General features: G+C 41.1%; 1 protein-coding gene across 1 annotated transcript; it reads right to left on the bottom strand.

Annotated features, from left to right (window-relative positions):
- Window positions 1-6,945: 6,945 nt before the first annotated feature.
- Window positions 6,946-9,799, bottom strand: LOC308081363 (uncharacterized protein). Its single transcript, XM_080457740.1, has 5 exons — window positions 9,755-9,799; window positions 8,988-9,107; window positions 8,143-8,286; window positions 7,501-7,608; window positions 6,946-7,394 (listed from the first exon to the last, which is right to left on the bottom strand). Exons 1-5 carry the CDS (start codon window positions 9,768-9,770, stop codon window positions 7,192-7,194), a joined length of 591 nt encoding a protein of 196 aa, XP_080313866.1. The 5' UTR covers window positions 9,771-9,799; the 3' UTR covers window positions 6,946-7,191.
- Window positions 9,800-17,536: the final 7,737 nt, after the last annotated feature.

The raw sequence follows: 17,536 nt of genomic DNA, 5'->3' as shown, positions 1-17,536 counted from the left end.
GAGAACCACTTAACCTGACAATGCATGTGATTCCACCAGACACTGTTTCAGACTAGACCGTTGGGTACCGGCCTACTTGGGAACTACTTGGGAATGCATGCCCTACCCCGTTATGCCATACCCGTTATACCCGTTATCAGAGTACCCGTTGTGACCTTTTGTCTGTGTCCCTTTTGTGCCCTGATTTGTCACATGGACAGACCACATCAGAAACGTGGTCCTCTACGGGGACCTACCACGGGTCACAGACAAAAGGTCAGAGAGAGAAGGATTAGGCTAGCAGGGCACTGCGTCAGGCACCCGGAACTAGTGGCAAGCAAACTGACACTATGGGAGCCAACCCAGGGCAAAGCCAGAAAAGGCAAGAAGCACCACCTACGTAGATGCACTGCGGCGCGACATCTTAGCTCAAGACCCTGGTGTTAGATAGGAGAGTGTGGAGGGCAGCGATTCAGGAGTCCTGAGTTGGTGTTGGCTAGACCGCACTCTCATCACATCGCTTTGCATCGCATAAGGACATATAAAACCTGTATTCATCCCCCAACTCAGTGGTTCTAAAACTTCTCTTTTTATTTCAAGGACCCCCAGTTTGTTGTGCATTAGGCCATGGACCGTCCATAACTCTGACAGTGTGTGCACATGGAACCAAAAGGGTCCATTTGGTTCCATGTGTACACCCAGAGTTACACACCTGGAAGGTTACAAGCTTGTTAGGGTCCAGTTGGTTCCTAACTATCAATCATTTAGCTATGGACCCCCTGGAACCCCCTCAACTTTTAAGAACCACTGCCCCCAGCAATAGCAAAATGTGTGTGTGTGTGTGTGTGTGTGTGTGTGTGTGTGTGTGTGTGTGTGTGTGTGTGTGTGTGTGTGTGTGTGTGTGTGTGTGTGTGTGTGTGTGTGTGTGTGTGTGTGTGTGTGTGTGTGTGTGTGCGTGCGTGCGTGCGTGCGTGCGTGCGTGCGTGCGTGCGTGCGTGCGCGCGTCACTGCACAGTGAGAAAGATGCAGTTTAGTTCTTGAGATGAGAAGTGTCCTATGTGAATGCATGGTTGGTATATGTGTACTTTTGGCATGTTTTTCTCTGTAGCTTCACAGTGTTCTTACTGGCAGCCTGTGGCAGGGTCCTGGTTGGTATATGTGTACTTTTGGTATGTTTTCACACGTGGTTTTTCTCTGTATCTTCACAGTGTTCTTACTGGCAGGGTGCGTGTGCGTGCGTGCGTGCGTGCGTCCGTCCGTCCGTCCGTCCGTCCGTCTGTCTGCAGCCATAAAACCACTGGACTGATCAGCTTCAGCGTTATTGTGCACAAAGTATAGGCCAAGGAAGACACTCCACCAAAATGTTATTTTTTTCCCAGAATAAGCCTCATGGTGGCGCTATGCCAGATCACTTTAACCTTGAAAATTTCGTCCAAAACTCACAGAAATCACTACAAATTATCTCTGGAGGCATGTGAAAAACATGTATCATTCAGAGTTTTCATATTCCATCCTGAATGGAATGACTATGATTGCTCCCCACAAACATGTATGTGTTGTCACTGCTGTTGTATCCTGACTAACCTGCCAGTGAGGAGCCCCCACCGGGAGGACGTAGAGCCTTTGTCCCACTCCTCCCGCCCAACACTCCTTGCTGATAGGTGCCGCCCGGCCCCAGCCCGTAGGAGTATGTGGAGTGACAAATATCACCCTCCCCACACGGCTTCCCTCCCCCGAACACGGGCCAAATGTGCAAAACTAAATGTACTGCAACAAAGATACCTGAGGGTGCAAACCCCTTCCCATCTGACCTGAGTCATAAAAACATACAACAGTAAAGCCAACATAAACATAACTAAAACTTAAAGGTTTTAACGATAACATTTAACTGTCACAAACTGCCGTAGAATCAAACAAGTAAGACATGTATTGGTGTATTTGGTGACGTGTGGAAGGTTTGTGTAGCTGGCTGTCTTGTTAGCGATTTGAAAATATGGATGTTTTTTGCAATTGTTCAGAAATAGTGTTTTTTCATAAGCTGGTCCATCTGGCTCTCATTGACTGCAATGCATTCCTCCTCAGTGATTTACCCAGCGCTTGTAATTGTAATATGTTTTTCAGACGTGTTATGTCTATTCAAATGCTTATTATGTTTAAAACATAAAACTAGTTTTAATGACTACACACAAAGGAATGTCGTTGACACAAATAAAGTAAATTAAATGATTGATGCAAATGTTGTGTTTGTGTGAGTTTGTGTATTAATCTTTACCTCCAGGCATAAATGCATGTTACACAGTCACTGTTATCTCACCATATGAGAGAGTTAAAAAATATTTTTTTTTCTCAATAACCCTTGCACATACATTTGTTTTTAACAACTTCTATAAGCACTATTTTGATTCAACTCCCGACACTCATGCTAAAATGACAAAGGCACCGGAAATGCATATATGTATTTTTAAATTAGAGTTATATGATTACTTCATACATTTTCAACCTCATCTTCAGATTGTTCCTCACTAATGCATATTCAAAGATGGCACAATATCTGTCGACTATATTATTAGATCGTTTATGTTTAACTTTAAAAAACACTAGAAGTGTGCATGAATGTCTTGAGACAACTTATGTTAAGCTCTATAGATTGCACATGTAAATATTTGGCCTTGTCTCTGATATGCAGCATTCAGAACCATGGACAGCGTATGGGTCAGCACAGAAGAAAAATAAGGGTGGGAATTTACACAAACATTTTCATCTTTTCCAGTCCATCAATGAGGTGAGGCCTCTTCCAGTTTAGATGCCCGGTTCAGGTGACACTAAAACACCACCTTTGAAACACAGCCGCAGGGAAATGTTTCGAGTAGGGGGTGCTGTGGCTGTCATCCATGAATCTTTATGACCCCAATCTATGAACATGTTTATATGATATGGGCTGTCAGACCTCCTTTAGTGTACAGTATGTACTGAAGGTATAGAGATAACAGTGAAACTCAAGATCAAAATAGACATTCTTGTACATTCTCTACTTTTATTTACTTGTACATGCAATAATGATGACTATCAATCATTTAACAAGGGACCCCCTGGAACCCCCCTCAAGGATCCCTGGGGGACCAGACATTGAGAACCACAGTGCATAGTGTACATTATGCGTTGCCTGTCAACAGTGTTATTCTGAGCTTCAAATGTATTTTCACTTGCAGCCCTTTGAAAATAGATTGTCTGATGCCATCTCCTGGCAGAACTGAGAACAACAAGGGGATGTTCCTTCACATGAAAGGAGGGGGGAGGGCAATATCAAAACAAGGGACACCAGCAGAATTAACAAGCTGATGAAGAATGCTATCTCTGTAGTGGGAAGTTAACTGGAAAATCTGGAGGTGGTGTCAGATGGGAGGATTAGGAGAAAGCTGGAAGCCATACTGAAGAAACCGTCCCACCCACTCTGAGGAGCTAGGTTAACATAGCATCAGACTCACCACAAACCCCACAAGACTCAGTCAGCCCTTCCTGCCGGTAGACATTAAGCTATATCAGTGGTTCTCTTAACTGTCAATAGATTGTATAGTGCTCACTTTATTCACTGTATATCAACTGTAGGCCTAGATAGTTGTAAATATTGATTTCGGTCCATTTAAAAGAGCAAATAATACATACATACATTTGAGTCCACTAATACTAGTGGCACCAAAAAGGTGTAGGCTGAAGCCGTGGCTTATTTTGCCTACCCTTTTTTAAATAACTTGGGTTTAGAAAAAAAAGAAAATGTAGTAACACATTTTCAAACATTGGTTTAACTAAGCTAAATTCATCAGAAAAATTGATTGAATAAAAAAAAAGAAATCTAAGCAAACATTGGTTTAACAAAACTAAGACAAATCTAAGCAAAAGACATAGCTTTTACCAGAGGTGCTGGAATGGAATATGACCTGGGGGAACACATCAGGGACACATGAATGTGTGCGAAGCGTGCGTTCATGTGGACCGTGCACACGCGCAAACATTTTCGGGTTTCTACATTTTTTGGGGGGTTGATTCGGTTATTTCGGTTAATTCGGTTCAAAAAGTGTACTCCATGTCAGAGGTAATTTTGTCTTTCTATTTAAGGGAAAATCAAGGTTGCTCTAATGAAAATTAGAAGAACTCCATTTCCATGACACATATTTAAACAAAAATAAGCACTTTATTTAGGAATAAGGAAGGTAAAAGGAAGGCGGTGGGGGGACATACCCAGCCTGGGTCCCCCCACCTCGCGCTCGCGGTGGTCGCGGGGGACTGGACTGACTGATTTTTTGTTTTTTTGTTTTTTTCAACAACAAAAAAAAAAGAAAAATGAAAAATGCTCACTTGCGGCATAAACCATTGTACTCAGTCACATATGGGTCCATTTCTACACACTGATGCCCCTTCGATGCTTCACCATACCATACTCTGTGGCTAATTGGTCACAGAATAAGGTCCTGGCTCCACACACAGATTTACATACACTTACATACACACCTAAGCACATACACCCATGCTTACACACTTATACACATACATACAGTACTGTACATACACACACTCACACAAGCATGTAACTACTGTATATCAAAAGAGAAGCACATTATACAAGTCAACTTTGTCTACTGTACATTGATATTTTTAACTATGACTAACTGTTGGAATACTTTATCATAATAATGTTTTATATTTGTTTAATAACCTATTTTTTGAAAAAACACACAACACAAACCACAGCTCTCCTCACGTTTAACTGATAGCTTAAATCAAATTACTGTTGCTATCTTAAATGGAAGAGGAAGCAATTCAGTTTTTCAAACTATGTATTTATAGGTGTTTATACCAAAACTCTATATTTTATTTGATAAATACAATTGCTAACTAATTAATATCCATGATATAATAAGTGCAATATGACTTTGTATAAAAAAATGCCTATTTTTTAAAAATGGGGAATCTCTAGTTGAGGTCATATGAAGGCCAAGCACTTGACCGGTGATTGACCTGTATCTTTCACGTGCATCTTCCACGTGTCTTCTATTATGTAACAGGAACTTCCCACAACAGGTTGAATCACTGTTGTGTAACTTCATGACCTGGGTCAACCAGTTGACTTCTGACCATCCTATATAAAGGGCTGGTTCCGCATGTCGGGAGGACTTCTGTTCTCACTCCGTTGCGCAAGCAACTATCCAAACCTACTTAATTTTACCTTCTCCTTTTTGGAGAAAGTATGATGCGGAGTCTTATGTGTTCCCTGCTATTTATGATGAAGGTCACCAGGACAGGTTTGTGAGTCTTGAAGTATAGCCTCCTTTGAAGTTGGAAGTTTCAATGAGCAAACATTCATTTTTTATGTGTAGCATTGTTTGCTTGATCTGCTATTTTTGCTACTTTTGTGTGACACTCATGTATGATGAAGCAGGGCCCTAATATGAAAAAGCATTAGAAGTTGAAATAAAAATAAAAAAAATCTCTGAATCTGTGAAAAAACACAAGACACAAACCACAGCTCGCTTCACTTTTAACTGATAGCCTAAATCAAATTACTGTTGCTATCTTAAATGGAAGAGGAAGCAATTCAGTTTATCAAACTATGTATTTATAGATGCAATACTGTAAATACAGTGTTTATACCAAAGCTCAATATTTATTTTGACAAATACAATTGCTAACTAATTAATATCCATGATATAGCACGTGCAATATGACTTTGCATAAAACTGTAATTTTCTTCCAGGTGATCCAAGTCATTGTGTTCCCCTTTCTCCGTAATGTTTTTGGATTGTTTTGTTCAGTACAATATTCTCATAGTAATCATTGCTACAGAGTGTTTGTTCGGTCACAGGGGTCTCTCCAGCTCTGTAGTAAACAGAATATAGTACATTTTCGGGTAGGTGACTTTAAGCCAATCAGGAGAGAGTACTGAAAACGCATTTTCTGTTTAATAAAGAGCTGGAGACACATGGAGACTCCTTTTACTGAACAAACACTCTATAGCAATGAGTACTATCAGAATAGATAGAGCTATTTAACACTTATTTTAACCAAAGTAAATCACTTACCCTACATTTAATTTACTATTATATATTTGAAATTGAAACTGTGGGCCTCTGTAGCAGACTATTTATGATGAACATTGTAACTGATTTATTTTTAGAGCACAACATGCTCCTGAATGTTTCACAGAATTGGTTGGTTTAGAAATGTTAGAGGCTGTTATTCTACTTTGTGGATATATGAGGATACTATTGAGATGGGGGAGTACTCAGGATATAAATGGCAATTAAGATAAGCCTGCTAAAACTGTTGTTAATTGACAAAACATCATGGATATAATTTTCAGGTTATAAAGAGACCAAAGCGGTTAACTTATTTAGCTTGGATCATCTCTCTGTATGTACAACTGTAACACAAACATTGTTTCTATGATTGTTAGAGTAAATATTTATTCCATTGTAACTGTTGAGGGCAGAGAGAGGGAAAGAGGTTCAACACATCATGAGGCAGTTTGACATGAAGATAGACGTTAAAACCACATGATTTACAACCGTTCACCAATGATTCCTTGCTATCGTCTTGAATGTGAAACTAGGCTAGAACCTGAACAGGAAACCTGCATACTGTAAACCACACAGCAGCTTTCATTTCTGCCATAGCCATGTGCTCTATTTCCCTTTCTCTGAATCTTACAGTACGTTGAGATGACTGTTCAACATGTATTTGTGCCTAGAGGTACATTTTAACACACACACACACACACACACACACACACACACACACACACACACACACACACACACACACACACACACACACACGTGTGTGTATGCATGCAGCGCACACACACACACACACGTGTGTGTATGCATGCACGCACGCACGCACGCACGCACGCACGCACGCACGCACACACACACACACACACACACACACACACACACACACACACACACACACACACACACACACACACACACACACACACACACACACAATTTACTCAGTTTTCCTGTTTGCCAATAACATTCCTTTTTGTTTGGTCAATTACATAACATGCATTTGGAATAGACATGACAAGTCACTTTTGCAAATATAGGATAGCATCTGGTAAAACACTGAGACAGATCTGGGGACTGTATGATAATGAGTGTCGACAGTAATACATCATATAACAGCCAAACTCAAGCAGTGAGGCTTCCTTCAGTTGAACAGAACAACAGAGATCACTGGTGCTACCAGCAACAAGAGGCTAGCAGCAATACTTGTGGCACCGTTGCACAAATCACCTTCACAGCAGCTTGATTCTAGGCCTTTGCTTCCGGGTGTTTTAGGGACCAAGGATAGGACAGAACCACACATGCTCTTAGAGGCACAGCCCTTTAACTTCATATTATTGAACACCGCTGTGAAAAAAAATAACATTCTTTTGAGCTGAGGAATGTGAAACATTAAACATGATATTTGGGTACACTGACATTTTGCCTGAAGCCATACTGTAGATTGATTTACCTGAGATGCAGCGATCCTCATCCCCAGAACATGAGGCAATGTTGAAGCAGAAGTCTGGATCCGAGCAACTGTAGCACTTCTTACCATTGAGAGAAGCGCTAATGGGAGCTGTAAGATTCACATTTTAAAATTGTTATTTATTAATAATGATGTCGTAACCCATTCAATCCGGAAAAAGCATCCTTGTATTTGTCAAGTATGACGAATAGATGACACGCAAATGTATTTAATACTGTAGGCTACATTAGTTATTGTATTTAAATGTTTCATTTTAATTTCATTTTGCTCACAATACAACACAATGTGCTAATACAGAGGAATTATCTAATTTTGTCCACTAGACTACATCTTCATGAATTGAGTACAAAGGACCCCATGGCTTTCTTGTTTTTTTTTATTCCTATTAGCTCATGTGTTATTTTCTGCAAACTTCCAATAAAGTGTTAGAAAAACAAAATGATATTGTGTAACTATCATAATTTATTTTTATATTTTCTTTTATTGAAAAATATTTGTACAACCCTTTAAATTATTATGGAGAGAATTCCTCATTTTAACACCTATAACTGAAGGACACATCTGTTTTAGTGTAGTCAGTGCATACTGATGCTTACAATGTAATCAGATGGTATAGGAACTTACGTGTGGGATATTGAACATTGCAGAGGTCAGTGGAACAGCACTTGCTGCTCAGAAGAACCCTGCCGACTGCAGCGTTCGCTGAGCCACTAACGCACTGATCAGCTGCCATGCAAGTCTTCATTTGATAAACAGCTGGCCCCATGACTGAAAACAAACAAAGTAGTAGCTTAATTCTAGCAAATAATGTCTTTATCACACTATAAGGTCAGTCCAAGGCAATTTTTTTTTTAAATGGAAAAAGTGCTCCTCGGAGCACAGGTCTCCGCCAGGTCAGGCACGTTATTGTGGCCTCCTGGTGGCGCTATAATAGGCCAATGTGAAAAGGGTGGCATTTCTTCCACGGCCTAGTGGGAATGTGTGTGTGAAATTTCACGGAAATTGCAAGCTGCGTTCATTATTTGAGGTATTTTGTTCAAAACGGACCAATCCTGCAAACTTTGGAAGCCAATTTTAGCCAATGAGGATGGAATCTGGAAAATCTGATAGATCCTGGTTGATCACATGACTATAGAGATACTGTGTACCGATTTGCATTACATGTGGATCAAATCTGTAGGAGTAATATAAAAAAAATGGGTTTTGCACAAATCAGCCTCCTGGTGGCGCTATAACAGGCCCATGTGAAAACTTTGGGGCAGGGGTTCTGAATTGGCATCGAGGGAGCGTTATGTGCACAGTTTCGCAGCGACCGGGCCAACGGTGCCGGAGATTAGCTGCTAACGGATGGACAGGACACACGGACGGACAGACACACGGACGGACGGACAGGGTGCAAAACATACTCTCTCGCCAGGCCGAAAGACAATAAAAGGTACAGGCTATTAGCCTATACCTGTATCACGTACCATTATGCATCTTAAGCGATATAGCGCCACATTGCTGGGATGCTGGGCAGACGGTTTGAGTGCATCGTTCTGGTTCTCCTGGCATGCTTAGTTCACACTGATGACATTTCAGGCCATATGCTAAAACAATAGGTAGACAATATCACACAGGTTACAATAGAAAACAAAAATAAACTTGGCTGGTTGAGTACATACTGTACATTGATGATTCACAAACTACTACGATTTTGCTTTGTGCATAGAAGCTGACTGTTTTGATTACAGTACTGTATGCCTATGTGGCGTTAAAAGTGTAGGTTTTCTAAATATGTGACCACACTGAAATGAACCCAGCAGACTAGCATTTGTGTGTATTTGAAAACTAACATTAATTAAATATGTGTTCATTGTATATACAATGTAGGTATGGAATGGAATGGTACAATTAATATACAATATAGGTATGAAATGCACGCTTATACATATTTTTAGAAACTTTAATCAATTGACGCAGTCTGCAAGTTTAGGGGCCATCCACACCCAGAACAATAATTAATAAAAAGTTATGGGGGAAAAAGTAGGCAAAAAAAGAAAAGAAAAAAGGAGACTCTGTACTCCTGAGTCTTGTGTGATTACCATGTAATTAGGACACTAAATGAATGCATAAATAAATACATAAACAAAAAACTAAAAAAAACTAAAAATGAATGAATTAATAAATACATAAATAAAAATGAATTAATTAATAAATGCATAAATAAGTAATTAAGTAAGTAAGTAAGTCTTACCTTTGGGGAACATCATAAGCCCAGTGATCAGTATGAGCAGATGCATGATGTGCTGGACAGAGAGGTTCAACTGAAACACTGTGCAGGGTTACAGCTTTTAATACGTCTGCAAAGGGGAGGTGATGTCTGGATGGATTCAAACTGAAACTGAAACCACTGTTCCTGTCATACGATTACCCAACATACATGTTAAGATATATTTTTAACTTTGCGTCAAAAGTAAAACATTATGTTTTTCATCCTGTCACTCACGTGCATTATAGATTCATAACTCTGGCCAATAGACCTACACATGGTTGAGGAATGTGCGTTATTTCCCACTCTGCCCACTGCCCATCCTCCTCCCACTCATCAGTGGGCTGATTGTTACCTGCAGTATTAAGGCAGCGCACCTTCTGCCCGCGTTATGCGTCTCCTATTGTTTGTGTTTGTGTTTGTGTGTGTGTGCATGTCGCCACACTTGGTCTCGCTGTGTGTGCCTGTCCTATTTGAACTTGTGTCCAAACAAAGCTGGCACGTTGGGCTTCAGCTTATTTCTTTATGCATCAGCGCAGGTATGTCTCTCCATCTTCCTATTTTAGCAATCGCCTGTGGTGGACGAAGTACTCAACCCCAGTACAGATGCTAATGGTCAAATTTACTCCACTACAAGTAAAGGTAGCTCAGTCAAAATGTTGCTTGAGTAAAAGTACAAAAGTAATTGCTTTTAAATATAATTAGGTGAAAGTGTAAGTAACAGTAGAAGTAAATGTATTACATATGTCAATGCATTGCTGTAATGTTTTGTCAATAGTTTGTCTTCGGTAAACACAGTAAGTATTTGAAAATGTATGTTTGTTTTTATGTGTGCGTTTTTCATAATATGGACTTCAGAGGCCATGGGGTGTTCTTGGAGGTTTGTCAGGCTGATTCAGCTGCTGATCAGACTCAGCTCGTTCTTCTTCTGCTGCCGCCATTACCATTGAAACAAGAACTCAAAAAAGTGGTGGATATATGGATAGGTTTGCGTGCCTGTAGCCAAGGACCCCTTAGCTGATAAAGAGATGAACCAAGGACCCCATACTGTATATTCTTATTTTTAGAATGCTTTCCATTCTGTCATACTGAAACGTGAATGGCGCGTGCATTTGCAAAATTCTGTTCAGCTCACAACCCAGACATCGTCATTGAAATTGTCAGCCAGCTCTGTGCAGTTTTGGAGAAGTAAAAACTCCTGACTAGACACAAAACCTCACCAAGCGTGAGAACACTGTTCCGTGTGAAATCCATCAAACCTCAGAATGGTGAAATAGAGCAGTGTTTCTTCACAGCTTTCATGACATCTGACAATTCAGCCCAAATTCTTTGGGAACGTTATACGAGTGACTCCTTAGTCCCTGTGTAGCATGCAGTATAACCTGTGACCTGTGTAGCACGCAGTTTAACCTGTGACCTGTGTAGCGTGCAGTTTAACATGTGACCTGTGTAGCATGCAGTTTAACCTGTGACCTGTGTGGCACGCAGTTTAACCTGTGACCTGTGTAGCATGCAGTTTAACATGTGACCTGTGTAGCATGCAGTTTAACATGTGACCTGTGTAGCATGCAGTTTAACATGTGACCTGTGTAGCATGCAGTTTAACATGTGACCTGTGTAGCATGCAGTTTAACATGTGACCTGTGTAGCATGCAGTTTAACATGTGACCTGTGTAGCATGCAGTTTAACATGTGACCTGTGTAGCATGCAGTTTAACATGTGACCTGTGTAGTATGCAGTTTAACCTGTGACCTGTGTAGCACGCAGTTTAACCTATGACCTGTGTAGCATGCAGTTTAACCTGTGACCTGTGTAGCATGCAGTTTAACCTGTGACCTGTGTAGCACGCAGTTTAACCTGTGACCTATGTACCATGCAGTGCCTCCATCAGGTGCACACATAGGAGTCAACCAATGCTCGAGCACCTGCCTATTTGCTTTCATAGGAGAAATTGCCCTTCTCTTATTTAAATGTCGGTCTTGCTCTCCACCCTGCTCTCATTCAATACAATGTAGGTTAGGTCGCTTTGTTTTCTCATCCTGATAAGTCTGAAAACGTTTTAGTAACACGGTCGCTTGTATTTTCAGGGCTTGATGACACCACACTGCTGCTTTGCTGTATATGAAAGTGACCACACTCCCTCGCTAGGGTTTAGTTTGTGCCATGTTGGGAATAGGTGGTAGTGGGTCCTACTAGCTCCTCCCCCGCTGCTCTCATGTGGGCCACCCGTTACTCTTATTTATTTATGTTTATCAGTTTTCCCAAGTTTGTCTTTATTATCTGTGTGAAACCCTCGTTCCTTACAGTATATATTGATTGCCAACACACAAAACCATCTGAAAATGTTTCTTTGTTGGGAAATTGAAAAAGAAAACCAAAAAGCTTTGTATAATTTTCCACAATGCTATTTGTTTATGATACCCATCACATAATATACAGTTTCTGGATTTCTGGACTATATTACAATAGTATGTGTTAACTACACTGATCTCATATTGCAAATGCAGATTTTCCTTTTCCTGGATAATTCTGCAGATAGGAGCTTTTGCACTTCAATATTCAGTGATTGCATAATTATATGATGACAAATAGCACTGGCTGTGAACACTCTGTAGAAGCAAAAACATAAATTCACAGCTACAAACAGTTTCATGTAATGTTTTTTTTATTATTCAAAAACATGAACCGGTCCAACTGGCCAAGGCCCCCCTCAACATAATCCCCCCATCCCCCCCGTACCCCCAAACCCCACACCCAAACCCCAGCCAGCTCTGTGCAGTTTTGGAGAAGTGAAAACTCCTGACTAGACATAAAACTTCACCAAGCGTGAGAACACTGTTCCGTGTGAAATCCATCAAACCTCAGAATGGTGAAATAGAGCAGTGTTTCTTCACATCTTTCATGACATCTGACAATTCAGCCCAAATTCTTTGGGAACGTTATACAAGTGACTCCCTAGTCCCTGTGTAGCATGCAGTATAACCTGTGACCTGTGTAGCACGCAGTTTAACCTGTGACCTGTGTACCATGCAGTGCCTCCATCAGGTGCACACATAGGAGCCAACCGATGCTCGAGCACCTGCCTATTTACTTTCATAGGATAAATTGCCCTTCTCCTATTTAAAGAGGTGGTGCCATGGTTTAGCACTTTTTCTGTTTTTCATGTGTCTATGAGGTTGATATAACTTCATTAAGCCCCCTGGTGGTGTTTTTATGGTGTTTTATGTCTTCTCTGACTATTTTGAGTTTCTACCTGGAGGCTTAAACCTTGAGGGTCAAACGTGCCAATAGAAAAACAGCCCTTCAGTGACATAGTAAAAATATACCCTCCCCCTCATTATCATAACACAACAGGTGTGGGCATGAGGAGGAGGAGGGACTAGGACAGGTGGGTGGTGCTAAGGTGGTGGAGGAGGTGCTAAGGTGAGAACCAGGTATACTTAATGAACTGTAGGCGTGTCCACACAAAAACATAATTTTAACCATTTCTGTACACTTTTTGGAAAAAAATCTTCCTCCTAGTATAACCATAATACCTGATGATTATGTTTTGGGAGGGGGGAATAACTGGAAACCACGGCACCCCGTCTTTAAATGTCGGTCTTGCTGAACCACAGTTGCTCTCCACCCTGCTCTCATTCAATACAATGTAGGTTAGGTCGCTTTGTTTTCTCATCCTGATAAGTCTGAAAACGTTTTAGTAACACGGCCGCTTGTATTTTCAGGGCTTGATGACACCACACTGCTGTATGAAAGTGACCACACTCCCTCGCTGGGGTTTAGTTTGTGCCACGGTGGGAATAGGTGGTAGTGGGTCCTACTAGCTCCTCCCCCGCTGCTCTCATGTGGGCCATCCGTTACTCTTATTTATTTATGTTTATCAGTTTTCCCAAGTTTGTCTTTATTATCTGTGTGAAACCCTCTGTCCCCTACAGTATATATCGAATACCAAAACACAACACCACCTATCTGAAAATGTTTCTTTGTTGGGAAATTGAAAAAGAAAACTAAAAATATGTATAATTTTGCACAATGCTATTTGTTTATGATACCCATCACATAATACACAGTTTCTGGATTTCTGGGCTTTTCCTGGATAATTCTGCAGATAGGAGCTTTTGCACTTCAATATTCAGTGATTGCATAATTATATGATGACAAATAGCACTGGCTGTGAACACTCTGTAGAAGCAAAAACATAAATTCACAGCTACAAACAGTTTCATGTAATGTTTTTTTTATTATTCAAAAACATGAACCGGCCCAACTGGCCAAGGCCCCCCTCAACATAATTCCCCCATCCCCTCCCCGTACCCCCAAACCCCACCCCACCCATTGCTGTATTCCAGTTAGACTCACAAGTCAGCAGTGTTGTGGCCATTTAGGTACTGTCCAGTGCTATGGCTCCTTTAAGCAGTGTGGTGACTGGTGAGGTAAGCCATCGTAGAACGCATGGCAGTCCTGAGGAAGAACAGACTTCATTGCTTGCAAGTCATCATATTTTGACTTTTTCATTTTTGGTTTTTCGCCATACTTCCTCCTGACCGAACCAGTGTTTTCTTTACACCTCTTTGGCAAGGGAAGAAAAATCGGATTCAGAGTTGTCAAGTTTGTACTCAATAGATCCATCTCTGTATATCAACTGACGGATGTCAGTGACAACTGGATCACCAACCGGGTGACAATTTAAATCGATTAAGAAAAATAGCCAGAAGAAACATTTGGACAGGTGAAAAACTTTAGTTAAACTTGCAGAGTGACACATTACTTTTCCTGAGTTACGTCTTCTGATAATTGTACTTGAATATTGACATCAAATAATTATCCTGTTTAGTGTTTCATTAGCGTGAAAAAAAAAAAAATACAGCGTGTAGTGACGCTGCTGGTAAACACCACGTAGAAAAGGTTAGGATCAAGATACCAAGGATTCGACAGTGATGTCACTGTTATGCAACCCGGAAGTAGCACGGACGTACTCCATTATGTTCGAAGCTGGTTATAAAGATACCAACGATTCGTCAGTGATGTCACTGACATGTGAAAAGACATGTGCAAAAGAAAATACAGGCTCTTTGTAAGAGAATTGATAGAGAGTTTTCAGTCATTTGCTACTGTATTGAAGAGAGGATAAGAGAAAACACAGTATGGTAAAATACTAAAATAATAAAAGAGAAGAAAATACTGGATTTGTGTAAGAGAAATAATAAAAAAATGTGTCTGGAAATTCATTTTAGTTTAAAAATCGTGAAAAATCGTATTGTGAACCTAATATCGTGATTCAAATCGTATCGTGAGTTGAGTGAATCGTTACATGCCTAATGTGAGATCAATGAATGTTTTAAAGAAGTCATGCTGCAGGTACTCAACCTTGTAGGGCTGCTTTTGACAGGCTTCCTCTATGTAAGTGATGTAGTTGCTGGGGACATAGATATTTTTGTCCCCGAGTGCTCTTTCACAGGCACATTCCATTTGTGTGGGACCTTTTCCCAGGAAAAAAGGTTTTCTTGGTTTTGCAGCAGAAGTCAAGCAATGCATTGGCAAGAATTTTGTTTCTGTTCTGGTAAGTACATCCATCTGAATACACAATTATGGTATGGTGGATGCCGCTTTGCACCTGTCATTGTTGTTCAGGTAATCCCAGAAGACAGGTTGCAAATGTGTCGGCATCTAGCCTTTACCTTCATGCCAAAGGTAACATTTCATGGGAATGAAGGTCGTAGACGTAGATTGTATTATTTTGACAGGCTAGCTTAGTTTTGTAATACAGTGCACTAGCCTTGAGTACTGGAGCCAACAGTACTGCTTCAAGGTCCACTGTTAACACCACAGTCGATTCGTCTTTGGCATAGCGTTCCTTGTCCAGTATCTTTTGTCTACGTGCCATATCCTTCACTTTGATATGCCTCTCATAGGCTTCCTTATCCATATTGCCCTCCTCAAACTGAACACAGACATAACACTGGTCTTTCTTAGGCTTAAACAAGCACAGGTAAAAAAAAAAAAAGGTTGCAATCACTGGCTGCTTCATGACCATGTTCTCCACAGTAGGTCTAGTATTCTCGTTCAGTGAGGAAAATGTGCTGAGCAAAGGGTCCAAATAAAAAAGATTAGAGTCCCTCCGGCAATAGTGACTCTCAGCCTTCGGCAGTCTATTAAGAAATTCTTCTGCAGAACCATCCTGCTGGGGCACGGTGGCACAGTCGGTAGTGCTGTCGCCTCACAGCTAGAAAGTCCTGGGTTCGATTCCCGCAGGGGACGCTGTGGGCGCTGGGGGCGTGTTCTCTCCTCCGCGTCATCAGTGCCCATACCCTAGGTGGGGTTGGCGAAAGGGCCTTTCTGTGTGGAGTTTGCATGTTCTCCCCGTGTCTCCTAGGGTAGGTACCCTCACATAAACATGCAGTAATCCTGGTCACTATACTGCCTCCCCCTGGCCAGCCGGGGCGCCTGATGGAGGGGAAGGGAACTGGTTGGAATAACGTGTTCCTTCCACGCGCTACGTCCAACCAGGGAAACTCTCCCCTGTCAGGTGACAAGAAGGTCAGTTGGCTCTCATGCATTGAAGGATGCATGAGCTCGGCCCTGGCCTCCTTAGGTTGGCAGAGAGAAGGTAGTGCCCAGGATTACATAGACAATTGGCACTGGGTGTAAAAAATAGGGTTACAAAATCGCGGGATAAAGATTTAGGAAAAAAAGAACCATCCTGCTGACTGCGGCTCCTTGTTGGTGTTTGCTGTCGTGCCTGGTGTATTCCCGTGTACGATTTCCATGGACGCTCCATGCCCCTATATTGAGTGTCGACAGAAACATTGGCTGGCAAACTTGTACCTGCTTGTTATCGACCTGCAGTCTGTACTCATTATGTTCAGTTCTTCCGAGATTGACCACTTGTTGTTTGTTGTTTTGTAGGGCATGCTTCAACCTGTGACTACACGTAAACCTTCCTTTGCTCCCAGGTCATTTTCCAAAATTCAGTGAAGATCTTTTGCCTTTGCTCTTCAAAAATGTTCTCACATTGCTGTCCTCCCTTGTTTTTGACCCTCGTCGCAGCCATGATGACATCTGTCACCTATGGAGAGCGGACTTCGAGTAACCTCAATTGTTTTTCTCCCCACTTTATTTTTACGGGGCCAGAGCTCTCAGCTCTGGACCTGTTTTAATGTTCCCCTCTTTTTTCTTCTCCCACTTTTGGCATACGCTTTTTACGAAACTTGGCCATATGGTAGATGGTCATGAAAAACTATCAAGAAATAATTCTCACAATCTTTCGTCAAAAGGTGGCGCTATAGCAAAATGCCAACTTTGAACAGGTACAACTCATGCCCTGTTTGACCTACAGCCATGAAACTTCAATATACATATGCGTCTACTCATGATCAACAACTTTCACACTCTGACTTTTGACCTCTGACCTTTAGATCTCCCACCATTTTGAATAATATGAAAAACAGTTAAAACCTATCTCCTCCTGGGATTTTTTAGTAATCTGCACGAAACGTTTTACACATGAACTTTGAACCTATGCCGAAAAACTGATGCAAAAGATTTTCCATAAGTGAAAAAATGAAGCTTTAATGAGCCAATGAATATTGCAGTTTTATGACAATTATTCATCTGCCCCTAACACATACATGCAGACTCACATTTCTTTGAAACTTTGCGGTAATGTTGAGGGTCATTCCAAATATCACTGAAACCAATCTTACTCCAATTGGTCAAAGGGGGGCGCTATAGCGATTTTTTTTAAATGCAAACTTTAAACAGGCAAA

This window comes from Gymnoscopelus braueri (assembly GCF_963280865.1).
Source record: "Gymnoscopelus braueri genome assembly, contig: SCAFFOLD_204, whole genome shotgun sequence".
Taxonomy (NCBI): Eukaryota; Metazoa; Chordata; class Actinopteri; order Myctophiformes; family Myctophidae; genus Gymnoscopelus; species Gymnoscopelus braueri.
Note: the sequence above shows the minus strand (reverse complement) of the source record. Positions and strands in the feature narration are given on the sequence as shown.

What these genes read in the sequence shown, in the direction of transcription:
- LOC308081363 (XM_080457740.1), bottom strand. An exon ending in CAATGTTCAATATCCCACAC is followed by an intron (nt 7,609 to 8,142) that starts GTAAGTTCCTAT and finishes TGAATCTTACAG; the next exon opens with CTCCCATTAGCGCTTCTCTC. An exon ending in TGAGGATCGCTGCATCTCAG is followed by an intron (nt 7,395 to 7,500) that starts GTAAATCAATCT and finishes TTTTTTTCACAG; the next exon opens with CGGTGTTCAATAATATGAAG.